General features: G+C 41.3%; 1 protein-coding gene across 1 annotated transcript in view; it reads right to left on the bottom strand.

Annotated features, from left to right (window-relative positions):
* The window catches only part of cacna1g (calcium channel, voltage-dependent, T type, alpha 1G subunit), a 257,996-nt gene extending 234,150 nt beyond the window's left edge, over positions 1-23,846 (bottom strand). Inside the window, exons 1-2 of the mRNA XM_060939888.1 lie at positions 23,740-23,846; positions 10,749-10,882 (exon numbers count right to left, since the gene is read on the bottom strand). Coding sequence (XP_060795871.1) covers positions 10,749-10,882; positions 23,740-23,832 — 227 coding nt within the window. The 5' untranslated portion in view covers positions 23,833-23,846. The remainder of the gene's footprint in view (positions 1-10,748; positions 10,883-23,739) is intronic.
* Between the last annotated feature and the right edge of the window lie 610 nt (positions 23,847-24,456).

The raw sequence follows: 24,456 nt of genomic DNA, 5'->3' as shown, positions 1-24,456 counted from the left end.
CTATTTTTGTCTCATCCATCCACAAAACATTTTTCCAATAGCCTTCTGGATTGTCCACGTGATCTTTCGCAAACTGCAGATGAGCAGCAATATTCTTTTTGGAGAGCAATGGCTTTCTCCTTGCAACTCTGCCATGCACACCATTGTTGTTCAGTGTTCTCCTGATGGTGGACTCATGAACATTAACATTAGCCAATGTGAGAGAGGCCTTCAGTTGCTTAGAAGTTACCCTGGGGTCCTTTGTGAACTCAGCGACTATTAGATGCCTTGCTCTTGGAGTGATCTTTCTTGGTCGACCACTCCTGGGGAGGGTAACAATGGTATTGAATTTCCTCCATTTGTACACAGTCTGTCTGACTGTGAATTGGTGGAGTCCAAACTCTTTAGGGATGTTTTTTTCACCTTTTCCAGCCTGATGAGCATCAACAATGCTTTTTCTGAGGTCCTCATAAATCTCCTTTCTTCGTGCCATGATACACTTCCACAAACATGTGTTGTGAAGATCAGACTTTGATAGATCCCTGTTCTTTAAATAAAACAGGGTGCCCACTCACACCTGATTGTCATCCCATTGATTGAAAACACCTGACTCTAATTTCACCTTCAAATTAATTGCTAATCCTAGAGGTTCACATACTTTTGCCACTCACATATATGTAATATTGGATCATTTTCCTCAATAAATAAATGACCAAGTATAATATTTTTGTCTCATTTGTTTAACTGGGTTCTCTTTATCTACTTTTAGGACTTGTGTGAAAATCTGATGATGTTTTAGGTCATATTTATGCAGAAATATAGAAAATTCTAAAGGGTTCACAAACTTTCAAGCACCACTGTATGTGGGTTCTACAAAAACCGCTTCATGCATCTGTCTGTAAACAATGGCAAAATATACAGTATATATTTATGATTTTTTTAGGAATATCATAAATATATATATTTTGTCATTGTTTACAGACAGACACATGGAGCGCTTTTTGTAAAACCCACGTGGAACACAATCCAAAGGGCTCAGCAAAAATGAGTGACAGGTTAAAGGTCAGATGATTGTTAAACAAGCATAAACCAGACAAGACTGAATCAGTAAACATGAAACAGTCCTTAATCAAAACAGGCAGGTAATAAATGCTTAGACTCGTCACAGGCACAGCGCTGGCACAAGACTTCACAAAATGTGCTTGCCAGTCTGGGGTTATTTAAAGGGAGTAGCGTGATTGCAAACATGTGAGTGTCATTAGTAATCAGGGGACTGTGAACAGAGGCCATGTTATGAGGTCATGGACTGAGGCTCATGGGAGGTGTAGTGTGTTTAAAAAAAAATTAAACTAAATAAAAATGTATATGATACTTATATGCAATGACCTTTTCCTCAACAATTGCTATAGTTATTAACAATAAACAATGGCTAAAATATGCCTAAAATTATTGCACATTTTTGACAAAAGACCAAGAATAAAACTAAATCCAAAATATTTAATACCCAGGCATGTTCTGCATGAAAATAACAGTTTTCCATTAAAGTGCTCTTGCTAAGTAAACGATAAAAATACACATTTATATTCCACTAGAGCGGCGGCTACAATTATCGACTGTCCATAATTATCGATACCTTTTCAGATTTATCAATAAAAAACAATTTTACAAAAGGTGAGTTTCCGTTACAACAGTTATTATTATTGGTTAACTGATCAACCGGAAGACACCCCCCTGCCACCCTTTGATCTTGTCGTCTGATGACACAGCTCGTTACCTGAGATGGAATTTTTTTAGCACGATCAGCAATTTGAGGAAATCCCGGACGTCATCATCGCAGGTAAGCATGATGGAAAAATCATGGACATGTTTTTACTTCTCAAATTCACCGATATTTCATGATCTTCTTGTCGAAACCTACTTTGTTTCTTACTCTTTCATTTGACAGTCACCGTTCTGTATCTAAAGGCACGTTTGAGAAGTCACATGAGGTGTCGATAATAGTGATCACTTTCACCGGTGTCCACCATTATCGACACCCTGTGGAATTAAGTGACATTTACAACTGTTATGGATCGAGCTTTGTGTAACATTATTGAAGTAGATGAAGTACTTTAAAATAAAAGTGTTGTGATTTATAATGTTTTTTTTTCTGATTCATAACAGAATGGAATGTTTATATAGGATTGGGAATCCTATTGCAATAAATAGAATTAGACCAGAATTAAAGGAGAACTGAAGTCATTTTTAAACTTGCTTTATTTCTTAATGAACGTGTTATTCAATTACATTTTCGGTTTTAGTAACCTTATATCGTGACTCGTATTGGCAACTAATTGCAATTAAATATTATATTTATCAGCCTATTCGGTCTCTAGCCATGTTGAATTTAGTTCATTTGGTCCACGGCAGGCGTCGCTTATCCGCGCGATCTTCACGAGACTTGTGTGAGACTTCGAAATGTGAAGTGTCAGCGTCACCATTTTGAAAACTGTTTTCCAAACGAAATATTGCACAAAAACGAGTTTAAATGACGATTACTGCCTACTTTTTTCAAACTTTCCTGATTGCTATCAAAACAAACAAAACTTCCAGCTTGATTACATCAGTATTCAAAAGAAGGCGCGCACATCTTTTGACAATGTTGGCAGATGTAAACGCTGTACGTTTTACTTCCGTCCTACGATGTCTCACACAGGTCTCAACGAATCTTGTTTACAGCCATTGCTTTGACATATGGACTGATATATTCTCATCTCATCTCATTATCTCTAGCCGCTTTATCCTGTTCTACAGGGTGGCAGGCAAGCTGGAGCCTATCCCAGCTGACTACGGGCGAAAGGCGGGGTACACCCTGGACAAGTCGCCAGGTCATCACAGGGCTGACACATAGACACAGACAACCATTCACACTCACATTCACACCTACGGTCAATTTAGAGTCACCAGTTAACCTAACCTGCATGTCTTTGGACTGTGGGGGAAACCGGAGCACCCGGAGGAAACCCACGCAGACACGGGGAGAACATGCAAACTCCGCACAGAAAGGCCCTCGCCGGCCCCGAACCCAGGACCTTCTTGCTGTGAGGCGACAGCGCTAACCACTACACCACCGTGCCGCCGGACTGATATATTACATAGCATATTTCAAACACTCATAACTTGCTATAGCAGGGACAAAATAGCTATCAAAAATGCATTCCTATATTTAATAAATTGAGATAAATAGAATTTTGATAATAAAAAATTCGCCTACAGTTCTCCTTTAAATTCCTAGCATATAAAAAAATTACATTTGAAATATTCAGATTTTTCTATTCCATTCAGAATTGTTTTTGGGGTTTTTTCAGTTTGTTGTAAATATCTACTGCATATTACAATATCAGTAGACATTTTATATTTTGGTTCGAGGAATGACATGCGGCCTTTGACCTGGATTTTCATGTGGTTACAGGGTCAATTGCCTGTTGATGTTTATTGGTAAACTACAAAACTAGAAATCAATACAAACAACAATGAATGATTAACAAAATGTGATCTACGAAAATACTTAGAAAGTGGGTAGAAAGTGGAACAAAAAGATTTTCTGACACAGGCTAAAAATTATCAGTTCATTTGTTTACAAACATTAGAATTACTTCCTCATTTACGTAAGCACCAACATCAATATATTTATATAAAATATATTTTATACTAAATATAAGTCTATGTAAAACAAATTTTAAATAAAAACTATGTTTTGTTAACTTAATACCACATACTGATTATTTTTTTTTTATAAATAATCATCTGGATGTCGATCATTGTGGACAAAGGTGTTGATAATTGTGGACAAAGGTGTCAATACTTGCGGAACGGTGTCACGTGATCTGATACGCTAAGTAATCGGGAATCAACTCATTTTTTTTCCAGTGGAAGTTTGAGTAATTATTCATGCACAATTTACGTACTGAAAGTCTTTTCTACTTTTGCAACGGCCAAAAGATCGTTAAGGTGTCGATAACTGTAGCCGCCGCTATAACTGTTGCAGCTGGAGAAGATACTATGAATAAACAATATCTCCTACCCCATGATGACAGTCATTTCTACTGTAAATAATAACAAATGGTTTATAACAGCACTAATTAAAATGTCAGCGTATGTATTGTCATAATAACGGATTCATAGTTGTTGTCAAGTATAGTTTTGCGTTGATTCATGACTGATGGAGTATGACGAGGAGTTTCTGAGCTCAGTCAAATCAACTTGAGCACCTACGTGTGCATAAATGCATTGTGAAGGAGTGAAAGGACTGATGGGTTTTGCTGGAACGGGAAATGATTCTGCACTCGTTGCCAAGCAGCTGGGGTTGTCTGAGGCTGATAGCTTGGCTGCTTAGTGCTGAATTCTCAAATGGTCTTTAAAAAATGATGACGAGTTCATGTTAACGTGAATGTCTTTCCAATTAAAGCACACACAGACATTAGATACTAAGCAAGGATGCCAAGCCATTACTGCACTATAAGCAATGTAGTAAAGTATCAGGAGTGAAATCAGTAAGGTACAGCAGGACTGGGCTAAATGGTACATTCTCTCAACAGAACTACAGTATAAAATGATGTCTATACACTTGTAGTCAGTTTTGGTCTGCGTTCTAGTTACTGTTGGTTATCATTATCCTTTTTTTTCTCTATTACCAAAGAATGTATCTTGAGCAAAGATAAAAATTCAGCATTGAAAATGTTTGATTTACTTCAAATGAACCACAACTACTTCATCTCATCTCATTATCTCTAGCCGCTTTATCCTGTTCTACAGGGTCGCAGGCAAGCTGGAGCCCATCCCAGCTGACCACGGGCGAAAGGCGGGGTACACCCTGGACAAGTCGCCAGGTCATCACAGGGCTGACACATAGACACAGACAACCATTCACACTCACGGTCAATTTAGAGTCACCAGTTAACCTAACCTGCATGTCTTTGGACTGTGGGGGAAACCGGAGCACCCGGAGGAAACCCACACAGACACGGGGAGAACATGCAAACTCCACACAGAAAGGCCCTCGCCGGCCCCGGGGCTCGAACCCAGGACCTTCTTGCTGTGAGGCGACAGCGCTAACCACTACACCACCGTACACAACTACTTCATATACTTTTATAATACTCCAGATTTAAAGTCTCCATGAAAAGATTTCTTAGCCGTGATTCTGCATATTGATGGATTTCCGACTGAAACTGGATGTCAGAGTGGCATCTCGCTGAAGTGCTTGACTGCTTCACATCACAGCTAATGGCATTCAAGATACACCGCTCCCCCAACCAAATATAAACCAACCTTACAGTAGCTTAGTGAACTAGTTAAATATGAAGAACAGCAAAGAGTCTTAGTGAGAGTCTTTACATGATTTTAGCCCTGATTTTCCACTCACACACAGTTTTTGGGGGTGGCATGGTGGTGCAGTGGTTAGCGCTGTCGCCTCACAGCAAGAAGGTCCGGGTTCGAGCCCCGTGGCCGGCGAGGGCCTTTCTGTGCGGAGTTTGCATGTTCTCCCCGTGTCCGCGTGGGTTTCCTCCGGGTGCTCCGGTTTCCCCCACAGTCCAAAGACATGCAGGCTAGGTTAACTGGTGACTCTAAATTGACCGTAGGTGTGAATGTGAGTGTGAATGGTTGTCTGTGTCTATGTGTCAGCCCTGTGATGACCTGGTGACTTGTCCAGGGTGTACCCCGCCTTTCGCCCGTAGTCAGCTGGGATAGGCTCCAGCTTGCCTGCGACCCTGTAGAACAGGATAAAGCGGCTAGAGATAATGAGATGAGATGAGACACAGTTTTTGGAGATTGCCGAGGAAAGCCCTAGATCGTCAGCAAATCAGCATTCACTTGGCGATGGCAAATTGTTTCTCAATAGCTATACGTGAACTGTTGAAAGATGATAGTGAGTGACTCACTTCAGCATCGCAGATGCCTGAAAAGTATCTAGCAGGCTAAATATCTGGACCTGTTGGGAAGTCCAAATCCTGTAGAGTGAAAAGTGTTGTAACTGGTAATAAATGCGGGGATGAGCTACAGCCAATGAGAGCACAACATGAGGCTACAGAAAGCGTAGCAGTAAAACACAGGTGTGTTGTTGCCGACAGGTTTCCATTTTTGTCAGACAGAAGATTATTTATATTGTTTGTAATTATTAAACAGGAGTGAATTGATGTGAGCTTGTGCACAGAGGGAAATAGAGTAGAAAAGATACACCAATCAGCCATAACATTAAAACCACTGACAGGTGAAGTCCGTCCGTCCATCCATCCATTATCCATAACCGCTTATCCTCCACAGGGTCACGGGCAAGCTGGAGCCTATCCCAGCTGACTACGGGCAAGAGGCGGGGTACACCCTGGACAAGTCACCAGGTCATCACAGGGCTGACACATAGAGACAAACAACCATTCACACTCACATTCACACCTACAGTCAATTTAGAGTCACCAGTTAACCTAACCTGCATGTCTTTGGACTGTGGGGGAAACCGGAGCACCCGGAGGAAACCCACACAGACAAAGGGAGAACATGCAAACTCCGCACAGAAAGGCCCTCGCTGGCCACTGGGCTCGAACCCAGGACCTTCTTGCTGTGAAGTGACAGTGCTAACCACTACACCACCGTGCCGCCCTGACAAGTGAAGTGAATAACATTATCTCATTACAATGGCACCGGTCAAGGGGTGGAAGAAAACAGTCAGTTATTGAAGTTGATGTGTTGGAAGCAGGGAAAATGGGCAAGCGTAAGGATCTGAGTGACTTTGACAAGGGCCAAATTGTGATAGCTAGATGACTGGGTCTGAGCATCTCCAAAATGGCACATCTTGTGGGGTGTTCCCAGTATGCAGTGGTTAGTACCTGCCAAAAGTGGTCCAAGGAAGGGCAACCGGTGAACCGGTGACATGGTCATGGGTGTTGAAGGCTCATTGATTCACATAGGGCATGAAGGCTAGCCCATATGGTCCAATCCCACAGAAGAGCTACTGTAGCACAAACTGATGAAAAAGTAAATGTTGGCTAAAACAGAAAGATGTCAGTATTCACTTTTTCAGTAGTTTGTGCTACAGAAGCTCTTCTGTGGGATTGGACCATATGGGCTAGCCTTCTACTGTTGCTAACACACTGCTACTATAGAGCAAGACCCGACTCCAGAGATGGGAAGAGTAAGCAAAAACTGTACTCAAGCAAAAGTAATGTTCCTTTATAATAATGATGATGATGAGTCAAGTAGAAATAAACGTACTCATCAAAATAATGACTTGAGTATGAGCAAAAAGAATCTCATAAAATGAGTAAAGTACCTTCATATGATGATTTATTCCATTTGTAATGTTTTACATTCAAATTTATCAGAATCTGTTATGCCCAAAATAAAAATTAAGTTTTTGTCGAATAAACAAGACATAAAACGTGCTTATCAAATTACTCAATCATATTCCTAATTAAACAACAACACCACCAACAAAAATAATAAATTATATATTTACCAAATAACATAAGTTAAAATTAGTTTAACATATCTTCTAATCTGGCAGCATGGTGGTGTAGTGGTTAGCGCTGTCGCCTCACAGCAAGAAGGTCCGGGTTCGAGCCCCATGGCCTGCGGGGGCCTTTCTGTGCGGAGTTTGCATGTTCTCCCCGTGTCCGCGTGGGTTTCCTCCGGGTGCTCCGGTTTCCCCCACAGTCCAAAGACATGCAGGTTAGGTTAACTGGTGACTCTAAATTGACCGTAGGTGTGAATGGGAGTGTGAATGGTTGTCTGTGTCTATGTGTCAGCCCTGTGATGACCTGGCGACTTGTCCAGGGTGTACCCCGCCTTTCGCCCGTAGTCAGCTGGGATAGGCTCCAGCTTGCCTGCGACCCTGTAGAACAGGATAAAGCGGCTACAGATGATGAGACTCATCATCATCATAATCTAAACTACGTTAATAGTAATACATCTGTTCCATTTTTTTTTTTTGACTGCAGAGCCACAGTTTTATATCCCTGCAGTTCTACAACAGCAGTTTCAGGCCAGTGACATTCAACACATGCGCTGACACTTTCTTTGGTTTATCTTACTGACTGTTAGGCTAATCAACATTTCAGTCATTTTAGGCTTTGGGTTAGGGTCAGGCTAGGGTGACGATATCCCTTCTGAATGGTGATATGCGTGACGGCACATACAACCAGCACACACAGTCACTCAGTACATTTACATGCACATCCAAATCGAGCTACTGTCGGTAATCGAGCTAAGGGTCCCATCAGGGGTGCCAGAGAAATCCAATCCTACATGCACACAAGGAAATCGAGCTATTGTGTGAGGTACATTGTGCACCCGAGCCACAGGTGGCGCTACACGCCCCATCGTGTTGGTACACTTCCGGTTGTCGTCATGAAGAAGAGCTATTCAAGAGTATAAACAAAGTTATCAGTTCCGTGTTCACAAGAAGAGTGTTTGTAGTTTGTATGTAGGAACAGAAGTGTTCCTAATAAAGTGGCGGCTAAGGTGAAGTGTCATGCCGACCGAGGCTGTTGTGTTTCCCGCTTGTGGTCTCGTCACTCGTCACTTCCGGAAGGGGCAGTGCTGAAGTAAGTAGCTCGACTACGTAGCTCGATAGGGTTTACATGCACTAAGTAGCTCGGCTACAATCGCATAATCTAGGTCGTGTAGCTCGATTACGAGGTATCAAGTTCGGTTCAATTTCAGCCGAGCTAAGGTGTTTCCATGCCATTTAGAACTTCGATTTCAGTCGAGCAATGGCAGAAATTCGATTTTCTCTATTTGCATGTAAACGCACTCACTTGTCTACATGGCACAATCACAAGAATTAGCATTAGCGTTCACATGATGTTCTACTGCACATGCGTTCAATGCCACTGGCTTGAAACTGCTGTTGTAAAACCGCAGCTCTGCAGTTAGATCCTTCTCAGTGGGTTTGGGAATTCGTTCCCACACACTTCCACACTGATGTCAACATCGTAGAAGCTGTGCACATGTTAATAAAAATTATGCAACATACAGTATATATTTTTAAAAAGTAGCGAGAAGTATGTGGTCTTATACTTATAAGTATGTGGTAAATATATTTTTAAGTCATAAATGCACTTGAGTAAGAGTGAAAAGTATTATGCATTCAAACTCATCTCATCTCATTATCTCTAGCCGCTTTATCCTTCTACAGGGTCGCAGGCAAGCTGGAGCCTATCCCAGCTGACTACGGGCGAAAGGCGGGTACACCCTGGACAAGTCGCCAGGTCATCACAGGGCTGACACATAGACACAGACAACCATTCACATTCACACCTACGGTCAATTTAGAGTCACCAGTTAACCTAACCTGCATGTCTTTGGACTGTGGGGGAAACCGGAGCACCCGGAGGAAACCCACGCGGACACGGGGAGAACATGCAAACTCCGCACAGAAAGGCCCTCGCTGGCCATGGGGCTCGAACCCAGGACCTTCTTGCTGTGAGGCGACAGCGCTAACCACTACACCACCGTGCCGCCTGCATTCAAACTACTCCTGTAAATTCAATTTATTGGAAAAAGTTACTTAAGGTCATGTAAAGAAGTAAACATAACGCGTTACTACCCAGCTCTGCCTGGCTCCATGGGTGGGACATGTATATATATTGGGTGGCACGGTGGTGTAGTGGTTAGCATGGTCGCCTGACAGCAAGACGGTTCTGGGTTCGAACCCAGCGGCTGGTGAGGGCCTTTCTGTGTGGAGTTTGCATGTTGTCTGTGTGGGTTTCCTCCGGGTGCTCTGTTTTCCCCCACAGTCCAAAGACATGCAATTTAGGTTAATGTGGGGTGGCCTTGGGCTGAAGTGCCCAAGCAAGGTACCTAACCCCTGACTGCTCCCCGGGCGCCCTAGTGTGGCTGCCCACTGCTCTGGGTGGGTGTGTGTGCACGCGTGTTCACTGCTTCAAATGCGTTAAATGCAGAGGATGAATTTCACTGAAGTGTGCATGTGACAAATAAAGGTTTCTTCTTCTACTGTTCTAAAAGCATTACCTGGATGATCACAATGTTGCCAAGGTATTAAATCACCAAACATTTTTGATTGCTTTCCTAAAAGTGATGAACTATAACGTTATAGAATAATATCTCCCAAATTTTTTTTTTTTAGATATACTATAGTGTACCAGGAAAAAGGCACAGGCACAAAAAACTTTCAAACACCAACTGCGAATTCAGGGGCACTTTAAGTATCACAAGGAAACTGTGAAAAATCTTTCATTAATACTATTACTGATGATCCACGAATGAAATCTAAGAAAAAATATCATACAATCCATCATTAGTCCCCCAAAGCTGTGTTGATAGTAAGTAACCATCTGGAATGCTATTAATCAACATTGATAACTGATTTAGGCAACATGGCAGAAGCCTGTATTTCCTGTGCGGTTTAGAAGAACATGCCAGCAGCCTGTCATTGCTGCTTGTTTCTCTTGTGTACAGCCTTTGGCTGATTTCTCCTGGGAATGCCCTTTCACGTGCTCCATATGCTTGTGTAATTTTCACCTCAGTATATAAACCTGTGTATCGCTCAACCAGGAATGTGATTAATGCAAATTAGTGCTTTCCCAGCAAAAACTGGCAGGAAGGAACACAAGCTCTCTATGTGAGAACGGAAGAAGAATGAAACTAACGTCAAAGAATAAGTAAAGAAGTACTAAGTCGAAATGCATCCATTTACACAATCAGACATTAAAAAAAGGAGACTTCAAATAATTATTAGCACTTTTAGAAAGTTGTAGTCAGGAAAAACTCACCCAGCCAGCACAATGAAGAAGTCTAGCCGATTCCAGGTATCCCCAAGGTAGCACTTTTTGCCAAAGATGCCCAGTGCTACCATCTTAATCACCATCTCCACAGCAAAAAATGCAAAAATGAAGTCATCGAAATCCTAGAAAAAGAAGAAGTGCATCCAGTGTTAGCATCAGATCCTTCTGGTACAGAGTGTTCCTCTGCAGATCAAAGTGCAATTTTACCAACATGTAAATAACTGAGTAAATAAATGAAAAGTTGTGCAAAGCACGATACTTGCGAAAATCACAAAGAAGCATAAGTTATTAGGTGTTTTTACAAGATTTGACCTTTGACCTTGACCCACCAAAAACTAATGATGTCTTTGTGTGATCCTAGTGAGTTGTCCTGTGCATTTTGGTGAAGATTGGTCAAGAAATGATGATGCTAGAGCACCAACGGACAAATGGACAGATCAACATACTTGCTTTCACAAGTAATCACTAATTCCCAGTGCCATATCCTGTAGCGGCATGGTGGTATAGTGGCTAGCACTGTCTGAAGAAGGTTCTAGATTCGAGCCCAGTAGCTGACAGGGGCCTTTCTGTGTGGAGTTTGCATGTTCTCCCCGTGTCTGTGTGGGTTTCCTCTGGGTGCTCCGGTTTCCCCCACAGTCCAAAGACATGCAGGTTAGGTTAACATGGGGCAGCCATGGCCTGAGGTTGGGCTGAAGTGCCCTTGAGCAAGGCACTTAATCCACAACTGCTCCCCGGGTGCTGTAACATAGCTGCCCACTGCTCTGTGTGTGTGTGTGTGTGTGTGTGTGTGTGTGTGTGTGTGTGTGTGTGTGTGTGTGTGCTCATTTGTGTGTGTATGTACAACCCCGATTCCAAAAAGGTTGGGACAAAGTACAAATTGTAAACTAGACCGGACAATTCCCCGGGGGAAATTGTGAGAGGATGCAGTGCGCGAAGCAATTCGGTCACGCATGTTTGCTGGCCGTGAATGTGTGACCCGGAATGATGTTTCAACGCAATGATTGTGTGTGCTCGAAACAGCAGCCATCATGAATAAGAGCTATTCAAGAGAATAACCAAAGTGACTACAGGCGGAAATTAGCATGTACTGCTATAACCTGGGACAGACATCTGCAGCCGGTTTCACTAAAGTAGTTTAGACTGGTCTATGGGTTAAGATTGGTCTTAAGTTTCTTTATAGACCAGTCTAATGCAAGTAAGACAGTTTCACAAAAGTTAAGACTAATTTTTTAAGTCTAATTTTAGGCTTAAAAAGTAAGACACCCTCCCCCCAGTCTAATATGGGTCTAAGGGCTATATCACCATGGTAATAACTGAAATAGTGTGTGAATCAGTGTGTGTGTGTGTTGTTGTTGTTGTTATTATTATTATTATAGTGTTGTTATTGTGTTCTTGTTATTGTGTTCTTGTTATTATTACTATTGTTATTATTATTACTATTGTTACTATTATTACTGGACATACTTTCTTAAATGAATAAAATTGAATTAAAAAAAAGTCAAGCCATAAGTGCCATCAATGTCAATAACTACAAGAAAGCCTGAAATGTTAAGGCAGTGAAGTGCAAGTATGTAATACACAAATTTAGGCTATTATAATCTAACTATAAAGTATTCAATAAAGAACAAACAGTGTAATGCCAGCTTATTCATTTTATTACTTATAAATAATATAAATATATATAAATAATATAAATATATCAATTCATTTATGCATATAATTACATCACCACTCATCACTTATCTCTCTCTCACACACACACACACACACACACACACCACTACATCACTCCTCCATCTGCGCGAGTCTCTTCAATTTAAGTTGCAGTCGCTCCAAAAGGAAAGACTGCAACTTAAATTGAAGAGACTCGCGCAGATGGAGGAGTGATGTAGATAATAACGGCGACTCGCCTCCGTAGATCTCTATCACCATTTCGGTGGTGACTTTGTTTCTTCGCTTTCCCTCCTCCTGTTGGGGGTCCCGTTTTCCGCTTGTATATTAACTTTTTTGCCTCTGGCAATATTTTTAAACCTCTTCTGCACAGCTGACACGTCTCGTACCGCAGCGGGGTTAACGCTGTTCACCGCATCGGTGATTTTTTTCCACACCTCATGTTTCTTTTTGTTGGTACACTCCTCATTGAATTTCCCCAACAAAATCCCTTTGTAGGAATTAAATTCTTCAAGAATGGCTAAATTCTCTGAGTGCGTGAACAGCACTGACCGGTTGCTGTCCGCCATTTTTTTTTGTTTTGAAAAGAGTCTTAAATTACCAACAATCCTTTGCGGCATAGTAGGACTTAAGATAGTCAGAGTCTTAACTGCTTTGTGCAACAGTTTTTGTTAGACGTCTATGCTAAGTCCGACTATACCCTCTGTCTAAGTTATAGTCATAGTCTATCTTAGTGAAACCGGCTCCTGTCCTTACCACAAGGATAATGTTTAATTTGTGCACTGTCCCTTTTAAAAATAAAATAAACTCTAAACTCTAAGAAGAGTGTTTGTAGTTTGTATGTACGAACAGAAGTGTTCCTAATAAAGTGGGCGGCTAAGGTGAGGCCTGTCGGCTGCCCTCTTCTCAGTTTCTCAGAGCAGCGGATGTTTGAAAAAGTGCTTTTTTTTCCAATTAATTCCATAGAAATTAATGGGTTTTTTTTGGGACAAGTGTGACTACTACTTCTGAGAAAATTATGTCTGTAGTGTGAAATTTGTGGCTGAAAACAGTTTAAGTTTGAAATTTTGAGCATGTAAGTGTAGAACCTAGCAGAAAAGTTGAATGACAGATCCACAGAGGAGAAGTTTTCCTACGTTTTAGAGTTTGAATCACGTCTCTAGGTGAAAGCATGCCAGAGCAGCAGACGTTTGAAAAACGTTGAAAAAGTGCTTTTTTTCAATTAATTCCATAGAAATGAATGGGGTTTTTTTGTGACGATTTTTTCGCGACTACGTCGCGAAAAAATGGTATTCTGTAGAGAAAAGGAAGAGTGTTTGTAGTTTGTATGTACGAACAGAAGTGTTCCTAATAAAGTGGGCGGCTAAGGTGAGGCTGACACACAAGGGCTGGAGTTTTCTACTGTTTTTTTTATGAAGGACCAGGCCTCGAACAATGACAAATAACTCGACAACGGAAGCAGCTATTCACAAAATTCTTTCACAGTGAGCGCTAGAAGGGTTTCCTGAATAAAATGATGTATTTTTTTGTTTGTATTGTTAAAAATGAGGACGCTACAGGGAGTTAAAAACGAGTGACTTTTCAGCAACGTTTATACTGGGAGTCAATGAGGCCGCTCACCTGTGCTCTCCTCACTTTGAGGCTTGTCATTCAAAAACCGTAAATCCTATCGTTTAGGTAGACACATTGTGTGAATCAGGACAAGTTTTCCTACTACTTTTGAGAAAATAATGTCTGTAGAGTGAAATTTGTGGCTGAAAACGGAGTTTAAGCGAGAAAGTTTGACCTTTTTTTTGAAGCCGCCTACACTCTAAGGTAAACGACCCTCACTGGTGTGTAACGCAATAGACACCCATTCAAAAGCCGGATTTTCTCCCAGAAACCACATGGCGTTTGAACCGGGCCTGATCCGAAAGTGTAAAACCTAGCAGAAAAGTTGAATGCCAGATCCACAGAGGAGAAGTTTTCCTATGTTTTAGAGTTTGAATCATGTCTCTAGGTGAAAGCATGCCAGAGCAGTGGATGTTTGAAAAACATTGAAAAAGTGCTTTTTTTTCAATTAATTCCATAGAAATGAATGGGGTTTTTTGGGGCGATTTTTTCGCGACTACGTCGCGAAAAAATCGTATTCTATAGAGAAAAGTAATAGCATAGCGAGTCCGATCGAGCCGCACGTTTTGATATATTGTTTGTCTGTGTGCGACGTACGGTTGTGTGACCTGCTATGAAGCTACAATGCCATGATATATGTGTGTGCTTGAGACAGCCGGCCCCTCCCCTCTGTGCTCGCTTACTGAAGCCAGTCGGCATGGTAAAGGGCCTGAGCAGGTTAAAACACACACACAAGAGTTTGTCAGGTGTCTGATGAATTTTGCTAAGGGACAGGCCTCGAACAATGACAAATAACTCGACAACGGAAGCAGCTATTCACAAAATTCTTTCACAGTGAGCGCTAGAAGGGTCTCCTGAATAAAATGATGTAATTTTTTTGTCTGTATTCTTAAAAATGAGGACGCTACAGGGAGTTAAAAACGAGTGACTTTTCAGCAACGTTTATACTGGGAGTCAATGAGGCCGCTCACCTGTGCTCTCCTCACTTTGAGGCTTGTCATTCAAAAACCGTAAATCCTACCGTTTAGGTAGACACATTGTGTGAATCAGGACAAGTTTTCCTACTACTTTTGAGAAAATCATGTCTGTAGAGTGAAATTTGTGGATGAAAACACAGTTTAAGTGAGAAATTTTGAGCTTTTTTTGAAGCCGCCTACACTCTGAGTTAACGAGGCGCACTGGTGTGTAACGCAATAGACACCCATTCAAAAGCCGGATTTTCTATCAGAACCCACATGGCGTTTGACCCGGGACTGATCCGAAAGTGTAGAACCTAGCAGAAAAGTTGAATGCCAGATCCACAGAGGAGAAGTTTTCCTACGTTTTAGAGTTTGAATCAGGTCTCTAGGTGAAAGCATGCCAGAGCAGTGGACGTTTGAAAAACGTTGAAAAAGTGCTTTTTTTTCAATTAATTCCATAGAAATGAATGTGGTTTTTTTGGACGATTTTTTCGCGACTACGTCGCGAAAAAATCGTAATCTATAGAGAAAAGTAATAGCATAGCGAGTCCGATCGATCCGCACGTTTTGATATATTGTTTGTCTGTGTGCGACGTACGGTTATTGAGTTATTCGAAATCAAAATTTGCGTAGGAATAAGAAGAAGAAGAAGAAGAAGAAATACGTAGAAGAACAATAGTTGCAGTGCTTTGCACTGCAACCTATGGGCTCCCCTAGGGGAGCCCATAGGTTGCTGTGCTGCAGCACTGCATCCTAATAAAAACGGAATGCAATGATGTGGAAGTTTCAAAATTCCATATTTTATTCAGAATAGAACATAGATGACATATCAAATGTTTAAACTGAGAAAATGTATCATTTAAAGAGAAAAATTAGGTGATTTTAAATTTCATGACAACAACACCTCAAAAAAGTTGGGACAAGGCCATGTTTCCCACTGTGAGACATCCCCTTTTCTCTTTACAACAGTCTGTAAACGTCTGGGGACTGAGGAGACAAGTTGCTCAAGTTTAGGGATAGGAATGTTAACCCATTCTTGTCTAATGTAGGATTCTAGTTGCTCAACTGTCTTTGGTCTTTTTTGTCATATCTTCCGTTTTATGATGCGCCAAATGTTTTCTATGGGTGAAAGATCTGGACTGCAGGCTGGCCAGTTCAGTACCCGGACCCTTCTTCTACACAGCCATGATGCTGTAATTGATGCAGTATTTGGTTTGGCATTGTCGTGTTGGAAAATGCAAGGTCTTCCCTGAAAGAGACGTCGTCTGGATGGGAGCATATGTTGCTCTAGAACCTGGATATACCTTTCAGCATTGATGGTGTCTTTCCAGATGTGTAAGCTGCCCATGCCATACGCACTAATGCAACCCCATACCATCAGAGATGCAGGCTTCTGAACTGAGCGCTGATAACAACTTGGGTCGTCCTTCTCCTCTTTAGTCCGAATGACATGGTGTCCCTGATTTCCACAAAGAACTTCAAATTTTGATTCATCTGACCACAGAACAGTTTTCCACTTTGCCACAGTCCATTTTAAATGAGCCTTGGGCCAGAGAAGACGTCTGCGCTTCTGGATCATGTTTAGATACGGCTTCTTCTTTGAACTATAGAGTTTTAGCTGGCAACGGCAGATGGCACAGTGAATTGTGTTCACAGATAATGTTCTCTGGAAATATTCCTGAGCCCATTTTGTGATTTCCAATACAGAAGCATGCCTGTATGTGATGCAGTGCCGTCTAAGGGCCCGAAGATCACGGGCACTCAGTATGGTTTTCCGGCCTTGACCCTTACGCACAGAGATTCTTCCAGATTCTCTGAATCTTTTGATGATATTATGCACTGTAGATGATGATATGTTCAAACTCTTTGCAATTTTACACTGTCGAACTCCTTTCTGATATTGCTCCACTATTTGTCGGCGCAGAATTAGGGAGATTGGTGTCCTCTTCCCATCTTTACTTCTGAGAGCCGCTGCCACTCCAAGATGCTCTTTTTATACCCAGTCATGTTAATGACCTATTGCCAATTGACCTAATGAGTTGCAATTTGGTCCTCCAGCTGTTCCTTTTTTGTACCTTTAACTTTTCCAGCCTCTTATTGCCCCTGTCCCAACTTTTTTGAGATGTGTTGCTGTCATGAAATTTCAAATGAGCCAATATTTGGCATGAAATTTCAAAATGTCTCACTTTCGACATTTGATATGTTGCCTATGTTCTACTGTGAATACAATATCAGTTTTTGAGATTTCTAAATTACTGCATTCCGTTTTTATTTACAATTTGTACTTTGTCCCAACTTTTTTTGAATCGGGGTTGTGTGTGTTCACTGCTTTAGATGGATTAAATGCAGAGGAGGAATTTCATTGTGTGTGCTTAAGTCTGTACTCTTCACCCGGGGGGGGGGAGTGCACGTGTGTGTTAGCATAGCTGTCTGAGAACCCAAACAGGCCTTTTTTGATGCTCTGAATGTCAGTTCAAAGCATTCTGTACATGAAGTGCTGCATTTATTTATTAACGATAAACACAAGTTTTCAAGGAACAAAGAATGTGCTCTGCATGCTGGCGCATTAATGCAAATCCACATGATCTGATTTGCTTCATCATTAAGCTTTACAGTCTCATCTGGAACATTTGCTCCTACTCCAAAAGGGTTTAAGAAACAAACTCTCTCATGTGATTAACACTAATGATCAAATTGTTCATATGGATCTATTAAATGTATGATCATTATTAATGAGCAGGTATGAATAAAAGGCATGATAACGTGTAACTATTTATATGCACATTTTGACTACATGTGCAATCTGTTTTTTTTTTTTTAGCTTGGTTTTATTAAAGAGAGCTGACTGAATTGCGTTGAGGCCTAGCTATAGACGTTAGATATAATACTGAACGAGACACCACAAGATAAATAAGGTTCAGTGTGCACAGGAATTATGGCCAAGCATCATAAAAAGGTGCAGGTTCACATTTCATTATTATTTCCATCCATTCTTTTTCCTTCAATTTAACCTTTTTTTTTTTCTTTTCCCCTTAACTTAACCTCTTTTGTGTGAAACTTTGTATTATAAAACTGTTCTTGCCAGGCCATCTGAGTAAATCTGACATGGACAATTTTCTTATTGTAGACTTTGGTTAATTTTGGCTTTACTCGAGGATTCTCACACTAACTTTGTATTGTGCACCACATAATGATGAAAGATGAAGTTGGCGCGTTCTCTTGACACTTGGCAAAGTTCATTCACTTATTTTCATCCATCCAATTTTTTTTTCTTTCTGATTACAGATTTGTTAGTTAGCAAAAATGTGCAAATCCACATGTGCAGAACACATGGAAAGATTTTGTGTTTTATGTGCCAATTATTCTTCTATTCAACAAATTATTCAACAGATTATCCACCCCATTCATTAAACTGGACAATTTTACTCAGATTTGTCTCAGCCTTTTTTCCTTGTCACATATACACACAAAGCCTTTACTTGTCACATGGACACTAAAGCACAGTGAAGTTCCTCCTCTGCATTTAACCCATCTGAAGCAGTGAACACACGCATGCACACTCAAGAGAGCAATGAGTGCACACACGTACCCAGAGCACTGGGCAGCTATGCTACAGCACCCAGGTAGCAGTCGGGGGTTAGGTGCCTTGCTCAAGGGCACTTCAGCTATTATGGACCCTTTTCAGTCACGTGACCTTCGTAAACGCGACCGCCATTTTGGACATGTAGTGGACTTCGGCTCAAATCGGTTTGAATGCGAGGAAGGCGACAAACATAAAAGAAAAAGGAGCGAGATGCAGAAAACTGTATTTACTAGTTTACTGTAATTATGATCTGGCAGCTATTTACACCGGATCCAGTGTAAATAGCTGCCGGAGCCAACGTCCGGCCGGGCCGTGAGCGAGCGCGCTCCGGAACCTCAGACGTTGGCTCCGGCGGCTATTTACACTGGATCCGGTGTAAATAGCTGCCAGATCATAATTACAGTAAACTAGAATGGAATGTTAACAGCAATGTAATGCCTTTTCTGGCTAATTTTATTCGTCTTACCTCCAACAAAGTGGTCACTACACAAGCGCTGGTATGCCGCTATCCATCTTCTCCGTCGGTCAGCATCTACCGGGATCCGATAAAATGATAACCCTTGCCTTGTTTGTTGATGGTTACTACATCCAGGTGCACAACAACATAGTGGCATGATGGAAGTCTTGCTGAAAATAAACACTTTCTTTGCTGCCGTTCCTCAATGCTGGCTGTGGTAAACTACTGGTAGTACATGTCCAAAATGGCGGCCGCGTTTGTCGTGACGTCACGTGAAAAGGGTCCATAGAGAGGGAAGGGAAAGTGCTGTTCATTCACTCAACTCCCCTCACATTTTTCCTGTCGGTCCTGAGAATCAAACCAGCAACCCTTTTGGGCCCAAGACTGTTCTCTAAACTTCAGGCCACGGCAGTTTGATAGCAAACTAGTACGGGTGAACTGTATCATAATTGGTGATTGTTACTGCACGGGAAATTCACCTGGATTTTCAGTGCCATCTGAAGCATAAGTGGTGGCGACTCTTAAACAAGGGAAACCCTCCAGCTAAGGCACTTTCACCACACAGGGAATGCTAATTAAGCTGCAGTAGGAATGCATGCTCTGATCATTTCGAGCCAAGCTCTGAGATCTTGACCATGTCCCTGATTTCACTTACAATGAACTACTGCTCTACATCATTATTTGTAGTACATAATGAATATCAGCATTATGTAGATCGTGACAGTTGGCAGCACATCCTTTTATATGCATGATTTAGTTGGTCTTGTGAGTACTACCGTGGTCAAATGGCTGCCTGCATGACGTTAAATAAATGTAAATGTATGCTTAACTATCGTATATCATTTGACCCAACCACTGAAAACCTGGGGGGGGGGGGGGGGGGGTCTCTTGGCCATGAACCACAATGAACTGTCACTGCTTTTCATCAAGTAATATCCCAAAGCGCTCATCTAGCTGAAATAACTCATTTTTGTCAATCCTATCAGTTTGACTGGTGCGCTATTTATTGTCATTTTAAACGTGAATATAAAATGCTGAATAGCAAAGGCTTTTTTGAAGATGCATCTGAAGATATTCACAGATAACCACAGATCACTGTGGAGAAAAAAACAACAACTGGAACTCTCAAGCGGCTTCTAAAAAGGCACATTTTCTAAAAGGAACCAGGTTCTCTCAGCCTCTGTGTGTGTGTGTGTGTGTGTGTGTGTGTGTGTGTGTGTGTGTGTGTGTGTGTGTGTGTGTGTGTGTATCTGTGGCCTCTCCATGGTTCAGCAGCTCTCTAAAGAAAAACAGTGCTGACGGGGAAACCCCACAACAGTGCAGTCGTAGACTGTCCACACAGCCTGCCAGCACTGTTTAATGGTTTCGTATTCACCCATGCAGCTTTTTATTTGCTTCTCTTAGCAACACCCACGAGCAATTCACCTTTTTCAGAATTCATCTTTTCTTCTTTTGTCTCTCCTTGCTCATCACCTAGCTCATTTCAACCTGCTAATGTTTGCCATCTCTCTTCCATGTGTTTGAAGATGAGAAGAAGCGCATGTATGACTGAAACAGCTCATCTGTTTCATGCTGTGCTCTTCTGGTATAATAAATAATGTATAATAAACTAGATAAATGTTCACATGATGTTCCCTTCATTGTCCAAGCTGGCGATTGGTATATACTGTAGCTTTTGGCTTTGCTGGAAGAGATCCTTTTTCTAGTGCAACTAATGCCCCACTTTTCGCGCACGTCCAAACCCACTTCCCCACCACACACATACACTGCTATGAAAATGTATCTTCCACTTCCTGAGTTCTTCTATTATTGCAAACCTTTGGCACTACTAAACGTGAAGGCCTAAATCCAAAAATGATGTGGTGGCAGAACCTGAAACAGAATTCAAAAACATCTGAATTAAAGCTGTTCTTAGAGGAGAAAGTGGGATAAAATGCATCCACAGTGATGTAAAAGACTGATATTGAATTACAAGAACCACCAATTACAGCCATTACAGATAGAGGTGGCATAACCACACAGAACGTTTCTCACACAGGAGACATGAGTATTGGATATCTTTGCTTATGAAATGACTAAAATGATCATGAAATACTGAATCCGCAGCCTTCCAAGTAGTGTTCGGGAATCAGACACAGTCTCAGCGTTTAAGTCTAGGCTGAAAACATACTGTATCTGTTTAGTCAAGCCTTGTGTTAATGGTGTTTATGAGGTAAAGGTGTAGATCTGGAGGGTCCTCAGACATAGAGTGTTTTGGTAAACTGGGATGTATGGATGCTGTCAGTCCCCCACTCGCTTGCTCATGGTGTAGTGGCTGGCTGCTTTATGTCCCGGGGCTCCCTCATGCCTGTGTTACCTTCTGGCTCTCCCCTTTTAGTTATGCTGCCATAGTTAGTTTTGTCGGAGTCCCTGCTTGTACTCAGCGCAAAACGTATACTGTACCTACTTATTCGGGTGACATTGGGCATACCCAACAACCTGTGTTTTCTCTCAACGAAACTGACTTCATGTTAAAACTGTTAATGTTATAGTCGTGTTGTCTGTTGTTGTCCAGGTGAGGATGGGTTCCTTTTTGGGTCTGGTTCCTCTCGAGGTTTCTTCCTCGTGTCGTCTGGGGAAGTTTTTCCTTGTCACCGTCGCCACGGGCTTGCTCATTGGGGATAGATTAGGGATAAAATTGGCTCATGTCTTGGGTCATTCAGATTCTGTAAAGCTGCTTTGGGACAATGTCTATTGTTAAAAGCGCTATACAAACTTGATTTGACTTGAATTTGTTCACTTAGGTTGCCAATCTAATGTCTGAAGATCTGATCAGAAAATTATGCAAAACCAGAGGGAGTCAGGAAAGAGACAGATTTACAGTGACATGCACATTTATGAGGCATTAGTGTGTGGATGGATACACTGTTGTGGGGGGAAAAAAACATTTTCCTGATTTCATGCAAACACACTAAAATGGAGAAACATATGGTCACCACTTCCCTGCTGATCTGTTTCTACTGACAATGTCTTTCATCCCATGTTTGTATTGAGTTGGTATGCAGACTACGTCATTACTGCGTAAAGAGGAGGTTAACTTAACATCGCATGAGAGTAAATACTTATCCTTCAGTTTCATTATTCGCTGTGTAACATCTCGTCGACTGTATCGTGCATTTCTGAGCCTCTTCTCGTTTCTCATTCCTGTATAGTCTGCCTGGTATTTTGATCGATGTTTGTGTGATCTGTTTATGATTATGGCTTACCCTATGATAATGATGCCTGCCTGTGTTTTGACCCCATGCCTTGAATTCCAAGGATATTTGCTAATAAACACACTGAGTTTATGCACTTGCGATCTTCCTCTCTATGATGCATAATACAACGAATGTATAAAATGTTGAACGCTCTTGGAACCTCTCTGAACAAAGTAGCACAAAAGACACCCATGTGCTTCTTCCACCTGGAAAAAAGCAAGTAGCAAGAGTTTTTGCTTCATTGCCCATAGAGGACATGAAAGATCAAACTTTCAGGCATACAGTATATCCTGCTCAGACCCAGTATGCCTGACTTATTTGGAGACATTCACATACTGTATGCTCTCAAACAGCTGTGTGTTCAGGCAGAAAAAAATGAGCGAGAAAGAGAAAGTTGAATACATATTAAAAGCTATATGTCAGTCTTTCCTTGATAGTGTTGATGGATGATTGCTGTTTTGATGGATGATCATGTCTCTTTTCTGAATCAATATATTCTGGTGATTCTCTGATGCTTTCTCTCTCAAAACACAGGCCTTGACTGAAATATCACTGGCTAAAGCTATGTGCTTCTTCGGTTTCTGATCCAGCAACTATCTCCTGCTTAAACACATTTCACAAACATATTCAGTGGAATGTGTTATGTGCGCCATCAAAGCTGCTCGCATTCATTCACCCATACTGAAAAAGGAAAACTCTTTTACATGTAAACAGATGGATTCCGCTGGTATTTAGAGCTGCATTAGTTCTGTATTTAGACTATTAGGTGTACATGAGAGAGGCTTTGTCAGCAGAGGGAAGGACTGTGTGAGAGAAAGAGAGAGTGAGAGGAGTAGCAGAGGAATACATGAGGATGTGCTATTGTGCAGGCAAAGAAATAGGGGTGGTTGGGGGAAGATGGGAGTCTTGTACACTTGCTGGCTTTATTATATCATTATATCTCATTGGTTTCCATTATTCCACCAAAGGCATTCCTGTGCATCTGGGGCAGAGGTTAATCTGAATCACATTGGCCTCGGAGACTCTGTATACATGTATCTTCCTCGCAGAGACAGAAAGTAATTGGCTGGTTTTGCGAAATGTCTGGCCATCTTATGTTTGTCTTATTTCCAAATGACACGAAGAATAAGCTACCAGTCCTGATAGTGTCCATCGTCTAGTATATAATTATAGTATAGTAATAAGAGCTATAGACTCTCAAGTAAAGATCAAGAACTTAATTATGAGCTTGATCTGTAATTCTTTAAGAATTTAGCTTAAACCAAAAAGTGATCAATTCAACCTGCCAAATCCAGCATTAACATGGATGTTAATCCAGTATCCAATGAAAAATCAGTTAGAAAAAGGAACTCCTTTTGTTCTAGTTCTAATGTACAACCCATTATGTTTACACTGCTTGTAGCCCTTATAGTGGACCTCAGTCGATGTGCTATATCCAGCATTTGTGTGTGGAAATACTTACCTCCAGGATCTTGCAGCGTTCTGAGTCACAGTCACTGTCCTCGCACGGGTGGAACATGCCCAAAGTCACACAGTTCAGCAGGATCACTAGCATGCTGGCCCGTTCAAACCATGTATGGAAGAGCAGTTAAGGAACAACACACAATAAATACACTTCATCACACAGTCATTTTGTATTATCAGAAATTTCAGCTCTCTAAATGTCATGACAGTACTTGGCATGACAGATGGCTAACCAATGGCTGATTTAAAAAATAATACCAAAAGGCTTTTATAAAAGTGTCTGGGTGAAAAGAGTATACACGACCGTTCAAAAGTTTGGGGTCACTTTGAAATGTCCTTATTTTTGAAAGAAAAGCACTGTTCTTTTCAATGAAGATCACTTTAAACTAATCAGAAATGCACTCTATACATTGCTAATGTGGTAAATGACTATTCTAGCTGCAAATGTCTGGTTTTTGGTGCAATATCTCCATAGGTGTATAGAGGCCCATTTCCAGCAACTCTCACTCCACTGTTCTAATGGTACAATGTGTTTGCTCATTGCCTCAGAAGGCTAATGGATGATTAGAAAACCCTTGTACAATCATGTTAGCACAGCTGAAAACAGTTTAGCTCTTTAGAGAAGCTATAAAACCGACCTTCCTTTGAGCAGATTGAGTTTCTGGAGCATCACATTAATTGTGGGGTCGATTAAATGCTCAAAATGGCCAGAAAA

This window comes from Neoarius graeffei, chromosome 14, assembly GCF_027579695.1.
Source record: "Neoarius graeffei isolate fNeoGra1 chromosome 14, fNeoGra1.pri, whole genome shotgun sequence".
NCBI classification, from domain to species: Eukaryota; Metazoa; Chordata; class Actinopteri; order Siluriformes; family Ariidae; genus Neoarius; species Neoarius graeffei.
This window is presented reverse-complemented; position numbering and strand designations above follow the sequence as displayed.